Below are 14666 nucleotides of genomic sequence, written 5' to 3'. Positions count from 1 at the left end.
TTGCCAGTAATTACTTCTTGGTTTAAAGCAAGTTATTGTTCGAAACCATGTGTAAGTAAAATCCACCCCCCCTCCCCCCGCCCCAGCGTCTTTTGGAAAGAATACACGATTAGTGCTTGGAAGATCTAAATCCTGTATTCTTTTTCTACAATAGTTACTTGTGTTTATCTGGCCATTAAGATAATTTAAATGCGTGGATGTTCTCTATCTCATCTTACTGACTTTGAATTGCCTGTAGTTTTCCAAAGCCCTGAAAACCACCATGGTTTGGGCCATTTTGCCATGTGTAGCAACTACTGTCATTTGTTTTGCACTTTCACTTGATTTCACTTTACTCTTGCAACTGCTCGGTGAGAATATTATTATTTTAATTTTGCAAATGAGGAAACTGAAGCTCAGGTTAACCGGATTACCTAGGGTCACAAAACTATACTGCTGAAGTCTGGGTTGTTTTTTTTTTCCCAGTTCCAAATCCTGTCTGCTCTACTATGTAGTGTTTAAGGCATTTATTAAAGATGCGTTGTATAAGTGAATTGGACAAATTAGAAGACTTCCTTCATTCCCAGAGAATGTATCCTTCATACTGTAGCCGGTTAGATAGTGAGCACCCATGTATACTCATTCTGCATTAACTAAACTTGCGTAGCCTGAAATCTAAAGCTGCCTCTCACTTGTGATGGTGGGACATCGCAGCTGTTGGCACTCAGCAGCAGACCTCACAATGGAAAGTGAAGAATACCATGTCCAATTGAAATTACAAAGGAAAATTGAATATGCAAGCTGTTTAGCTGGAATTTCTAAAAATATCTCAGCAAGAGAGTAATAAGCACCAACAAATCTATTGTTGAACCTCATTACTAACCTTGAACTTCATGATTCAGAGTAATTCTAAAATTACTATAAAAACCACCAGTGTCAAATTTGAATAGAAATATGTGATGATTGGCTTAAATTTTGTAAACATACAGGCTACATACACGATGTTGAATTTAAAATTAATACACTCAAAAATGAAGGCCAGTTGTCTTTTTTTAATTTGAATTATCTGTGAGAAAAGGAGACCATTTGGGGGCCACTAAATGATGTGAAAAAGAATGGATGGGGTTTAGTAACTGACTAGATACTGAGCGAGAAGAAGAAGTCTGGGAGAACTGGCCTTTCTGACCGCAGAGGCAGCTGTGTCTTTACAGCTGTGCAACACACACGAGTGAATTCATGGGATGGGGACTTTGTGGGGGAGGGAGTGGATGTGTTTGTACTTACCGTAAGGTAAGAATATCACAGCTTAAACAGTTTCATCACTCAGCAAGTGAGAGCTGGGCATATAGAAATGAATAAGATTTGATATCCATCCTCAAAGTATTGAGTCTAATGGAGGATTTTATTTATTTATTTATTTATTTTTCATTGTGAGAAATGCTGGAGGATTTTAGAATAAATGGGTATAACTATGACAGAAGTAGGAAAAGAGTAAGTGCTGCCACACTCCTTGCTGTTTCCTGAAGCATGCTTCTGCCTTAGGGCTTTTGTACTTTTTCTGGAACACTCTTCCCCCATTATCTGCTTGGGCCGATTGATCACCTCCTTCAGGTCTTTGTCCAAATATTATCTCTGCGAGGCCCTCTTTGTCCAGTTAAGTATGCTGTCCACTCCCACTCCCTCTACCTCAGTCTTGCAGATCCAACCCCCAATCCTGCTTAATTTTTTCTATAGTATTTATCACCATATAAAGTACAATATATGTTATGTATTCATTTGGTTGGTTGTCTCTCTCCCCACTTGAATGTAAGCTCTTTGAAAACAGGGTATAGGAGGGGTTGTCTATTTTGTTCTCTACTGTATACGTAGTGTCCAGAGTAGCACTAGACTGTTATCAAGTAATTATTTATTTAGATATTATATAATTGTTGTATTCTAGTGAATGGCTTGATTCAGGAATATGCTGTGGGAGCATTAAGGAGTTGATGCCACAGTACTGTTGGAAGATTTAAGCAAATTATGTCAAAACTGAAATTGCTATCTAAAATATACATGATCAATTAAAAACAACTCCCTCTAGCAGGCCACCTCTTTCAGCAACCTGGGGGTACCTGCACCCTAACTTAGGGTAGAGTGGCATGGACTCTGCTGCCTAGAATCAGCTATTTCACAGGATCAGTCCTGAGGCATTAATCCGGCACACAGATGCTCAATAAGTATTTGTTAAATGAATGGGTGAATTTGAAGATTGGATAAGCCCTGTTAATCATCCTTATTATGCCTTGTGTCAGTGCCTCTCAAGGTGTGGTCCCATGTCCTTGCTGGTCTGCAACGAGATAAATAAATGGGCATTTAAAATTTAGGAATTTCATTGTGGTGTGACATCTTAATGATAGTTTTTATTTTATTTTATAAAAGTATTAGCCTGGAACAGATTGCGGGGGAAAAAACTAGTTCTTCACTCTAAATAGTTTGAGAAGCACTTGTTTCTGTCATGGATTGCTGTGGGGTTTCTGTGGGTCACTTGTTTATGTGCTTTAAGGATATTTAAAACTTCCCCTTGAGAGCAGTCCTGTATTACCTGTAGGCACCCTTGGAAACTGAGGTTATTCTCTAGAGAAAAATATTTGATAGGTTTTTTACCTTTACTAATAGAATGTCAACTCTTACCTGCTCATCTGATACCCAGAGCAGGTGGATTTTCCCTCAGTGGACAGATTTATGTTTCACTTTGTCTTAAAATGGTGCAATCATTTATGGGCTTAAAAAATTAAAATTTTTTAAAAATTAATTTTATTTATTCATTGATTTTTGGCTGAGTTGGGTCTTCGTTGCTGCGCCCGGGCTTTCTCTAGTTGCGGCGAGTGGGGGCTACTCTTCGTTGCGGTGCGCGGGCTTCTCATTGCAGTGGCTTCTCTTGTTGAGGAGCACGGGCTCTCGGCACGCGGGCTGAAGCGTAGTTGTGGCACGCGGGCTCAGTAGTTGTGGCTTGCGGGCTCTAGAGTGCAGGCTCCGTAGTTGTGACTCACGGGCTTAGTTGCTCCGCGGCATGTGGGATCTTCCTGGACCAGGGCTCGAACCCGTGTCCCCTGCACTGGCAGGTGGATTCTTAACCACTGTGCCACCAAGGAAGCCCTAGAAAATTAATTTTTTTGCCTAGGTTTTACAAAAAGTTTTTTAAAATAACTATTGAGGTATAATTTATATACAGTGAAATTCAGCATCTTATGTTTACAATTCAGTGAACTTTTAGTAAATTTACCAAGTTGTGCAGCCATCATTACAATCAAACTTTAGAACATTTCCATCACCCCACAAAGATCGCTTATGCACATTTGCAGTCATTCCATGTTCCCACCCTAACCCCAGGCAGCCGTTAATCTATATTCTGTCTCTAAAGATGAAATGAAATTTTTTCTGGACATTTCACGTAAATTGAATCATATGATATGTGATCTGTATGTGGCTTCTTTCATTTAGCATAATGTGTTTGAAGTTATCCATGTTGTTGTATGTATCAGTACCTTGTTCCTTGTTACTGCTGAGTAGTATTGCATTGTATGGGTATACCACATTTTGTGTATCCATTCACTACTTGGTAGACATTTGAGTTGTTTCTACTTTTTGCCTGTTATCATTAACGCTGCTGTGAACATTCACGTGTAAGCCTGGGTGCACGTATATTTTCATTCTTCTTGGGTAGAGATGTAGGAGTGGAATTGCTGGCTCATATGGTAAATTTATGTGTAATTTTTAAAGGGAAACTGGTTGGTCAAACTGGGTGCACCATTTTACATTTCTACCAACGATATATGACAGTTCCTGTTTCTCTACATTGATAACATTTGTTATTGTGTGTCTCTTTGATTATAGCCATTCTAGTGGGTATGTAGTGTACTTCACTGTGGTTTTCATTTGTTTTTCTCTTACGACTAGTAATACTGAGTGTCTTTTCTTATGATGCTTATTTTCCCTGTAAATCTTGTTTGTAAAGTGTCTCTTCATACCTTTTGCCTATTTTTAAATTGAGTTGTTTGTCTTTTCCCTATTGAATTAGAAGAGTTCTTTGTATTTTCTGGATATCAGTTCTTCATCAGATAGGATATATGATTTGCAAATATTTCCTCCAGCCTGTTGCCTAATTTTTAAAAACAGGATTCTGTTTGAATTTAACATCATTGTCTACTGACTGCTAGCATTTGAGCAGGAGTTTAGAGCTATATCCTTTCTTCTGACAGTGACCTACTTAGGTTTACAGTCACTATTGGCATATTGTGTGTAGAACTTGTCAAATAAAGAAACTGTGCAACACTGTAACTTCCCTGAATACAGGGATGTGTAGTTGACATTGTTAAGTGTAGACTGTGATTCCTGAAGAGAACTCTACGTAGATGGTAGGCCAGCAAGAGTTAGAAAGGAAACCAAGTACGGGACAAGTATGGCTATGGCTATTTCTAATTGTACTTACTCCTGTATAAAATCCACAGAGTGGGTCTATGAATGACATTTTAGGACAAATATTCTGGGGTTTCCAGTTTTGGGGGAAAAGAAATAAATGGATGGAAGCACTTTTATTAAGTAACATGGTGGAGCTATCCTGGCAAACGTTATGATTTTATGCAGGAGTTTCTTGCGTTATGATAAGGAGGATGCAGACCTTTCATAGATTAGATAGAGGTCATCAAGTGAACTTTACTCTTGATCTTTAAAGACATGATTGTATAGATTAGAACTTCCATCTAAGGCTTTTTGGAAACTTGGTGAACTGTCTTTTGCAACGGCTTGGTGGGAAATCTAGCACTTGCTACCCTTTGTATCCCTGCCTCTTTTCCCCACCTAGGATAGTATAGTATGCTTGGGAATTATAGTTTAAAATTCTTTTGTAGTTATAAAATGTCTCACCAAAAAAATCCTTTCGATTCTTTGTTTTCTTTTCCCCCCTGCAAGTTTTTAAAAATTAAAATAAATATCACGTAACATGAAACTTATCACTGTAAAGGTGTACAATTTGTTAGTTTTTAGTATGTTCACAATGTTATGCCACCATCACCACTATCTAATTCCAGAACATTTCCATCACTCTCAAAAGAAACCCTTTACCTGATATGGGTCACTTCCAATTCTCTCATTTCCCCAGCCCCTGGCAACCACTAATCTGCCTTCTATCTCTATGGCTTTACCTATTCTGGATATTTCATGTAAATGGAATCATATAATATATGATCTTTTATATGGCTTCTTTCATTTAGCATAATGTCTTTGAGGTTCATTCATATTGTAGCATGTATCAGTATTTCATTCCTCTTTATGGCCAAATAACATTCCTTTGAATGTGTGCGCCACATTTTGTTTATCCGTTCATCAGTTAATGGACATTTTAGGTATTTCCAGTTTTTGGCTAATCACGCATAATGCTGCTCCTGTGATCATTCGTGTACAGTTTTTGTGTGTGTGAGTGTGAACATGTTTTCTGTTCTCTTGGGAATATACCTAGGATTTTGAAACTGCTGGGTTATATGGTAACTTTATGCTTAACTTTTTTTTTTTTTTTTTGCGGTACGCGGGCCTCTCGCTGTTGTGGCCTCTCCCGTTCTGGAGCACAGGCTCCGGACGCGCAGGCTCAGTGGCCATGGCTCAGGGGCCTAGCCGCTCCGCGGCATGTGGGATCTTCCCGGATCGGGCACGAACCCGTGTCCCCTGCATCGGCAGGCGGACTCTCAACCACTGCGCCATCAGGGAAGCCCCCTATGCTTAACTTTTTAAGGAACTGCCAAACTGTTTTCCACAGTGACTGTACCATTTTACATTCCTACCATCAGTTCCAGTGGTAGGGTTCCAATTTCCACATCCTTGCCAATACCCATTGTACTTTTTCTCCCTCTTTTTAAAAATTATACCCATCCTGGTGGGTGTGAAGTTGTATGTCATCGTGGTTTTAATTTGTATGTCCCTAATAACTAATGAGATGATATTCATGTACTTATTGGCCATTTTTATATATTCTTTGGAGAAATGTCTGTTCAATCAAACCTTTTACTCATTTTTAAATTGAGTTATTTTTCTTTTTATTGTTTAGCTGTAAGAGTTGAGCTTAGACTTGTAACACAGATCCATCCTTGAAAACTCATCCGAGGCCTAGCTGCTGTTTTTAAGGATGATGATAACTGAGCAAACAGTGATTTCCATGTCTGATTGGTAGAGGATTTTCTTTATTTGCCATGAAAAATACGTTCAAAAGTATAATTTGATAGAGTATCATCACTTTGTCATGGCTGTAATTTGAACTAATCTTATCAGCAAATTAATGATAGACTGATAAAGTACCTCTGGCTGGTACCATTAATTGGTGCTCACTGGAAGTGTTTAAGCTGAATCTGGACAACTGCTCTTGGCTTGTTGTAGAAGAAATTCGTGTGTACTAAGGAAAGTTGAATTCGATGTCATTTGAGATTCTTTCCACCTCTGTGATTCTGTTTTTGCTGTCTCGAGCTGAAATTTGTCCCAGTGAAATGGTATGAAAAGTATCTTATTTCCATTGTCATTGTATAAAGAGTTAGATTCTAAAGATAATGTAGATTTATACTTTGAAAACAGAAGAAAAGTGTTATTGTACTTCACTCTTTTTTAAGAATTAAATTATTTTACCATGTTTCACTTGAAATAGTTTGCTTTCCTTCAATTTTAAAGAATGTTTTTTTCTTCTTACAGATTAGCAAGACACCTACAAAAAGAGGCCCAAGCTCAACACAATAATTCTGAGTTCACAGAAGAACAAAAGGTACCATAAAATAATCTCTAGATACATCAGATTCCAAATGAAAAGGGTTCTGTCTTGAGTCCATTAAGCAAAAACAAACAACAAAAACTGTTATACTTAAGTACAAAGAATGATACTGATTATGCTTCGCTGAACATTAAGTAATTACTTTAGAGATACCACATGATTTACCATGTAATGAATTTCTCACTTAATGAATTTCTTTACTCAGCCATTTAGACATTTAGTGGAGACCATCCACACTTTGGTTGGGAAGGAAGGGGTACCAGAGACTGGAGTTTGATTGTGAGTAATTGCATCCCACCTCAGTACTTACTTAACTCAGAACTTCCTTACCTCCTTCTCCACCTCCTCTGAAAACAAACAAAAAACAAAACAAACGAAAAACAAAAAAAGCCACCACTGAAAAATAATTAGTTCAAGTCAAGAATTTAGCATAAGAATCCATCAACAAAATAAATGCATAAAGTTGCAAAATGTTTCAAGGGTGCTCTTTATCCTTGAATTAAAATTTTAATGAATCAAATTGATTCCCTGTACTGCTAGAGATTGTGAAAAATGGGATATTTTAAGAAGCCTTATTGTAAAACAGTGAGAAGAAATGGGAGGAAACAATTCTTATTTTTCCTGGCTCAAGGTATCTAATGTTAAGTTAAATTTTAATCTCGTAGATAATGAAAAAATTCATGTCAGTTTTCCTCCCATTTCTTAAGACATTGTAAAAACTATGGTGACTTAATTTGCTTTTATTCTCTTTTTGTACAAGGAGTGGGAGTGGGAGTGATTCTTTGCACACTCTTTAAGTAAGCCTAAACAGATTGGTTTTAGTCCTTAGGCCTGTATTCATTTGATTCATCTTTATAAGTCTTTGAAAAGAAAAAAACACCAAAAATTAAGGTCAGTCATATTTCTTACACAAGTTAGTATGTTTGCATTTTAAAAATATTTGGGGTCTGTTGAACCGGTTTGCAGGGCAGAAATAGAGACACAGATGTAGAGAACAAACGTGTGGACACCACATGGGGAAAGTGGCAGGGGCAGTGGTGGTGGGACGAATTGGGAGATTGGAATTGACATGTATACACTAATATGTATAAAATGTATAACTAGTAAGAACCTGCTGTGTAAAAAAATAAATAAAATTCAAAAATCAAAAAAAAAAAAGAACCTGCTGTACAAAAAAATAAATAAGATAAAATTCAAAAAAAAACCTAATAAAACATTTTTGGGTCTGTGTCATCTAGTGTATCTTTATTTTGTACTTTAAAAGGTAATAGAAGTTCTAAAATTTTAAAGTATATTTTTCTTTTTTCCTTAATAATTGCTAATATCCACAATAGATTTAGGAAACTTAGGATTTTAGCCCTGGAAAATAATTACCACAGAGGAATTGTCCGGTTTGCAAAAGGAAAGGAAGAAGGACTATATGCTTTATCACCTCTAAGATTTGTGAAATCTGTCTACGAATTGCTAAGGAAGTGATCAGCTGGCATCACAGAATTGAGAGTTTAAACATCTATGTTTTGAAACAATCTCAAATATCTGAGTATGTAAATTAACAGCTAACAAAGTGTGTTATGACTATGGAAACAAAATGAAAGCTTAGGAAATTAAAAAGTTTAATGACAGCCATATTTTAATCACCTGTTTGCCTTGTCTCCAACATCTGTTGCTTAGGTATAGGTTCTATGAGCAACACGACCTCAAATATAAACTGATTTGACCTAAAACATACTAAAGTTTTTAAAAATGTCATCAAGAAATGAGCTTTGTCGTATTCTGATGATTAGACTAACCAGAAAAAATTAGCTTTTTCTTAATTTTCTTTAACTTTCTAAGGATGAAGCTGGAGTGTTTGACAGTGCTGTGTATTCAATCTTTAATTTATAGCTGTTCTTAGTAGGCACCTGGCTGCTGTCTTTTTTCAGCTTACACAGATCTCACCCTCCACAAGGCCCAGGAGGCACCATGACCTAAAGGAATGAGCCTGAGATCTGGAGTCAGAAGACTTGGTCTTGAATCCAGTCTCTGTCTCTGGGCCTTAATTTCCTTATGTATGAAATGAGGGATTAGATAACCCTAAAGGATCTTGAAACGTATCCCTAAATCTTCAAATGACCTCTACCTTTGAGGTAGTCTGTTCCTCCTCCCCTCCTCGAGGCCTGATTTCTGAGGTATTTATTATTTATAAACCTGCTTAGGAGGCAAATGTGGCTGCCAGTAGTGACTACAGAGAGAGGTTGTCCCTGCCTCCCTATTCCTTGGGCTTGGAGAAGGGCCCCCAAATCACTCTGTACTACATTATGAATATAAGGCAAGTCGTATGCATACAAATTCTTTAAAAAAATTTTCTTTAAAAATACAGGTGAAACATTCACAATGGGCCAGAAACCTCATATTGACATAGTAGGCCTTATTTCAATGTCACATAAGGAAAAACTTAGAGGCTCTGAGTTAATAAATGATTAGAAAAACAAAGATTTCCCAGACATTATCTGGAGAACATTGACTCTGAAAAATTAATAGATGTTATATGAACAGAGTTTGTGACTTGTCAGGGCTTTTAGTATGTTAATGTGTATGTTGGAGTTTTAAAGAGTTTGGGTAATGGAGTATTTCTCAGATTTGTTGGCTTTTGAAAGTCTCCCTCCTCCTCCCTTTATAATATTTCATTGGATCTAAAGAACATGTTATGGGAAATTTTGAAACCAACTGTTAGGTCTGCAAAATTAATTGAATGCCAGACCTGGCATGTAAGCCAAAGGAGAAGAAATTTGATTGTGTTTTCCTTAAAAGAGGAAAATGGAGAATGTTCCTTACATTATTCTAAGCAAAATTGTTCTATATGTTTTCTATTTGGAATTATATTCTTTATGCTTTTACTATTTTAAATGTTTTTGTAGCAGTGACAAGTTTTAGAATTATGCCAACCATTTAATAATTTGTGGAACTTTGAAAGAAGATTTTTGAAAACCACTATATTTCTAAAGTGCTTTCTTTATGAAGCTTTTTACTGTTCACAGTAAGATTTCAAAAATATTTGATGAATAAATGCTTTGTTAGATCTTAAGTTATTGATATTTATTTGTATATGATTATTATTTAAGATTAGAGGAATCCTATTTTTTTAGAGAATAACATATATATCTTCACAATATTTATTTTAAATCTGAAGAACTCTAAAGCAGAGCTACTGATCTCTCTAAAGTTTATTAGTTGATGGTAAAAAATCTTCATATGGCTTTTCTATTCAAAATATTCTCAAAGATTTCTGGTGGAAAAAAAAGCAAGTTTATAATTCTTATTTGATGTTCCCTCATGATCAGTTGACATAGCTTTCATTTCATTTCTTAATAGTTTTGTCATTATAACAACAGGGTTTAGTAGCCAAAAAAGAGCTGCCAAAAGCTTTCATTCCGTTGAATTCCCTGCTTTGGTGTAGTAGATTTTCTCATGTAAGTTTCTGGACAGACTAGAACATCCTGTCTCATGATGCTTAGAAAGTTTTTCCCTGTTTTGAATCAAATTTAGTGGTAATGAGAATTCCAGCACTATATGCTTGTTTTACATTTTATAGGTCCCCACTTTCCACTGCCGCCTCCCTCTCTTCCTTTCTTTGCTCCCCACCCCCACCATCTAAAGAGTAGACGGCTGGCTGTCTAAATGTAAAAAATTAAGTCTGGATTGAGACTCTACTACTTTAACAATGTGTATTTTTTCAACCTATTTTTCCTTGATATGTTTTAGCAAAATTACTTTTGCTCTTTATTTGTATATTTCTATTTCATCTTTTCCTTTCACTGCTCTTTTTGAGTTGTCCATTTCCCTAGCAAGTGACAAAGTAAAGTAGCCAGTATTCTGAAAATGACATTTTCCATTTCTATACCACAGTAGGTATAAGCAGTTAATTTGAATGAAGTGCTAATTATTTAAATCTTTCTAAAATTAAACTTCACTTTGAGTGCTTAGTCTTAATGTGTATTAGTTAATAGTCAATATTTATATTCTGACACATATGACTTTGTGCTTCTTAATAATTTTTCTGAACCATTTCTTTCTAAGAAAGTTGAAATAATTACAGTAGCAAGCACTTGATTTTGACATCAATAAATGCTGCATGTTTTGCTACAGCTGAAAATGATAGTGTTTCACTCCTTTTTTAATACTGATGTTGGGTGTGGTCCCTTAAAATAGTTATGAATAATGCTTATTGGTATTTTGCCATAGTTCAGTAGATTCTGTGTAAAAAACTGTTGCTTCTGCTTAACGTGAAGAAATATTTAAATTTAAAATAGATTATTAGTGGACTTATAGTTGTTAAACTACATTTTACCTTAAATGTTAAAAACATCAAATCAGATGGATTGTATAGTAAAGAAGGAAAAGGAGTTAACTAGTATTTTTAAAGACTTACTCACTGGTACGTGTCCCTTAATACAGACAACCCTTTTTCAAAACCATTTTTTAAAGAACATAAAAAGTATGGCCAAATGGTATTAAAATAAGTATATTACTTTGTTGTATATATTGCTATTGTATAGAATACACTGATGTCCAGGGCAAGTTGCTTAACCTGTCTTCTGTTTTCACATCTATAAAATAGTTGTATCTAACTCATAGGGTTGTAGTCAGGATTAAATGACGTAATGTGTGTAAATCACTTAGCAGAGTCTGTCATTTAGTAACTGCTCAATAGTTGTTAGCTATTACTATTACTATATAATTATATTTATATTTAAAATTATTTACTAGTTTTGTCAGATTTGAGTGATATATATGAACAATGATCTGAGGTTATTAGATTTTATGTAGAAAAGATTGTTGCTGGTTCCTCCACAACAGCTCTTTCAGAGGGTAAATAAATCTGAGTATCTGGATTCCTTTTGCAGCAGTTCTATTAAATATAATATTTAAATGTAAAATTTCAAAATAAAATTTGACGTTTTCTAAACTTTTATATTAAGATTAAAAGAAATTTTTAAAGATTGTGGAGATAGTTAAATATTGTTACTTGTTCCTTGACCAAGAGTCATGTCTTTTGCTCAGTCGTGGTTTATTTATTTATATATTTTTAAATTAAAAAAATTTTTTTATTGAAGTATACTTGATTTACAATGTTGTGTTAGCTTCTGGTGTATAGCAAAGTGATTCAGTTATACATATTGATATATATATCAATATATACATATTCTTTTTCATATTCTTTCCCATTATGGTTTATAACAGGATACTGAATATAGTTCCCTGTGCTATACAGTAGGACCTTATTGTTTATCTGTTTTACATATAGTACTTTGTGTCTGCTAATCCCCAGCTCCTAATTTATCCTTCCCCCTTTCACCTTTGGTAACCATAAGTTTGTTTTCTATGTCTGTGAGTCTGTTTCTGTTTCATAAATAAGTTCATTTGTGTCATATTTTAGATTCCATAAGTGATATCATATGGTGTTTGTCTTTCTCTTTCTGACTTACTTCACTTAGTATGATAATCTCTAGGCCCATCCATATTGCTGCAAATGGCATTATTTCATTCTTTTTTATGGCTGAGGAGTATTCCATTGTATATACATATACCACATCTTCTTTATCCATTCATCTGTTGATGGACATTTATTTACCTTGCTTCTGTGTCTTGGCTATTGTGAATAGTGCTGCTGTGAACATTGGGGTGCATGTATCTTTTCTAATTATAGTTTTCTCCAGATATATGCCTAGGGGTGGGATTGCTGGATCATATGGCAACCCTATTTTTAGTTTTTTAAGGAACCTCCATACTGTTTTCCATAGTGGCTGCACCAATTTACATTCCTACCAACAGTGTAGGAGGGTTCCCTTTTCTCCACACCCTCTCTAGCATTTGTTATTTGTAGAATTAGTGTTTTATTTTGTGAACTATCCCAGCTGTTTATGGTCCACATGATAATTGCGTAGTGCCATCTAGCCTGGGTGCCAGGTACCAGGACGATAGTTGTTACTCCTCTTTGCTCCTCATTTATCTTCCAAAGAAAATTGATGAAAGAGAAAACCACCAAATCTAATTGACTAAACTTTTGCAGGTCGTCAGTATGTATACAAAAACATCCTTTTCTTTTCCAGAATATTTTTTTTGTGAAGGCATTGCAAATATTGTACATATATATTCACTTTTATTGTCAGGATTTATTCCTTTTTATTAGGAAGGATTTAAAAGTCTTGATGGGCATAATTCAGCTGCTGCCTGCTCGTGCACATATTTGTTCTATGGGTCTCCTCCTTTTCATTTCAACCCTAGTCATTCATGTTCTTGTTCTGATTACTGTTTACATAGACAGTTGAAATAACCTGATTGATCTTACCTTTATTCTTTTCCCTTTTCTCCTTCACCCTATGGATACTGTTATCACAACAGTCTTCTTTGTTTTGTTTTGTTTTGCGGTACACGGGCCTCTCACGGGCCCAGCCGCTCCGCGGCACGTGGGATCATCCCAGACCGGGGCACGAACCCGTGTCCCCTGCATCGGCAGGCAGACTCTCAACCACTGCGCCACCAGGGAAGCCCACACAGCGGTCTTCTTAAAGGGCAAATCTGATAGTCATTCTTCTGTCCAGAAACTATCTGTATGATTTATTGCTAAAGTAATAACAGATTTTGCAGCTGGTCCTAGAAGATCCCCTTTATAATGACCTCCCTCCCCCAACACACGCATTTCACATTTCAAACCTTTCTCCCCCTGCTTCAGTTTGGGACTTCAGACAAATGAACCATGACAGTTTTCCTAGTACGTTAGTTTTAGAAATTCTCCTAGTCACTGGGGCTTGAATCCTAATTCCGATTCTTGTCCTGTTTCTCCAGGACATATTACCGCTTAGTTCGCTGAAGCCCTGTAGAATCAAGTGCCTCTGCTTTATGTTACAGTGATTCTGAATGTGTCTTATATAATAGAAACATGAGCTTATTAAAGACAGGGACTACACCTTATTACTTGTATCCATTTTATAGCTCAGATCTGACTGTAAAATTTACCACCATTTATCACAAGTATTGATTCTGCTTAATATTGTTGATATATTTAATTGAACAAGTCAAGATTGGATTTGAGTCAAAATTAAATTATACCACTGTGCTAACTTTCAGATATTTTTGTTTTTAAGTCTTTTAGTGAATATCAGACTTTATGGAGAAGAAGAAAAGGTAAAGCTTAGGAGGGAAGATGCTTGAAGTCCTTTTCATTGCCCTTTAAATCACATCTAAAGCTATCATCAAAGCAAACTTGATTTAAAATTGGTTGTGGCACATTAGGTTAGGAGCGAATATATACTCACCTTCTCTGCCCGATCCCAGTCCTTTACCTCCTGTTTCTCATCTCCAAAGTCTGCAAGATGCTAAAAGAAGTAAAATTTAACTTATTTTTTAAAATTATAGATTGCTTACCAATGAAAATTAACTTGATGATTTGGACAGCTAACAGTTATGATATATTTGGTATTTATAGCTTTTTCTTTTTCCTTCAGAAAACCATAGGCAAAATTGCAACATGCTTGGAATTACGAAGTGCAGCTTTACAGGTAAATAGGTCCCCCCCCCCCAACTTTTTAATATAAGGAAAAGAAATTATTGTGAACTATTCTGATAAAATATTAGCATTCATGCCAAAAGCAGTATCGTCTCACAAAGGTTTTATAACAGTAAGAATTCATGGGTTAAACTCATATTAAAAGATTTAGTTCATATTATATAAACTGTAAAAATAAAAGATATGACTTCAATTTTTTTCTGTTATTTTTAGCCTGAATGTTCCAAAAAACACAAAAACAAAAACCAGTTTGGAATTTTTTTTTTTTTTTACCCTGAAAGCAAGCAATAGATTCATTTATTTTGGCTACTTTTTGAATATGTCGTCAACCACTTAAAAGACATAGGGTGCAGTGAA

At 35.6% G+C, this 14666-nt stretch overlaps 1 protein-coding gene across 8 annotated transcripts in view; it reads left to right on the top strand.

Annotated features, from left to right (window-relative positions):
* The window catches only part of AIDA (axin interactor, dorsalization associated), a 42489-nt gene that overhangs the window by 1146 nt on the left and 26677 nt on the right, over positions 1–14666 (top strand). For all 8 annotated transcript variants that reach the window (XR_009536309.1, XR_009536310.1, XM_060127390.1 and 5 more), the window contains exons 2-3: positions 6688–6757; positions 14248–14301. Coding sequence is in view for 6 of the 8 variants with exons in the window: in XM_060127390.1 (XP_059983373.1) it covers positions 6688–6757; positions 14248–14301 (124 nt within the window). In the remaining 2 variants the exon portion in view is untranslated. The remainder of the gene's footprint in view (positions 1–6687; positions 6758–14247; positions 14302–14666) is intronic.

This window comes from Lagenorhynchus albirostris, chromosome 2 (genome assembly GCF_949774975.1).
Source record: "Lagenorhynchus albirostris chromosome 2, mLagAlb1.1, whole genome shotgun sequence".
NCBI lineage: Eukaryota > Metazoa > Chordata > Mammalia > Artiodactyla > Delphinidae > Lagenorhynchus > Lagenorhynchus albirostris.
The sequence above is the reverse complement of the archived record's forward strand: the minus strand, read 5'-3'. Positions and strand labels throughout refer to the sequence as shown.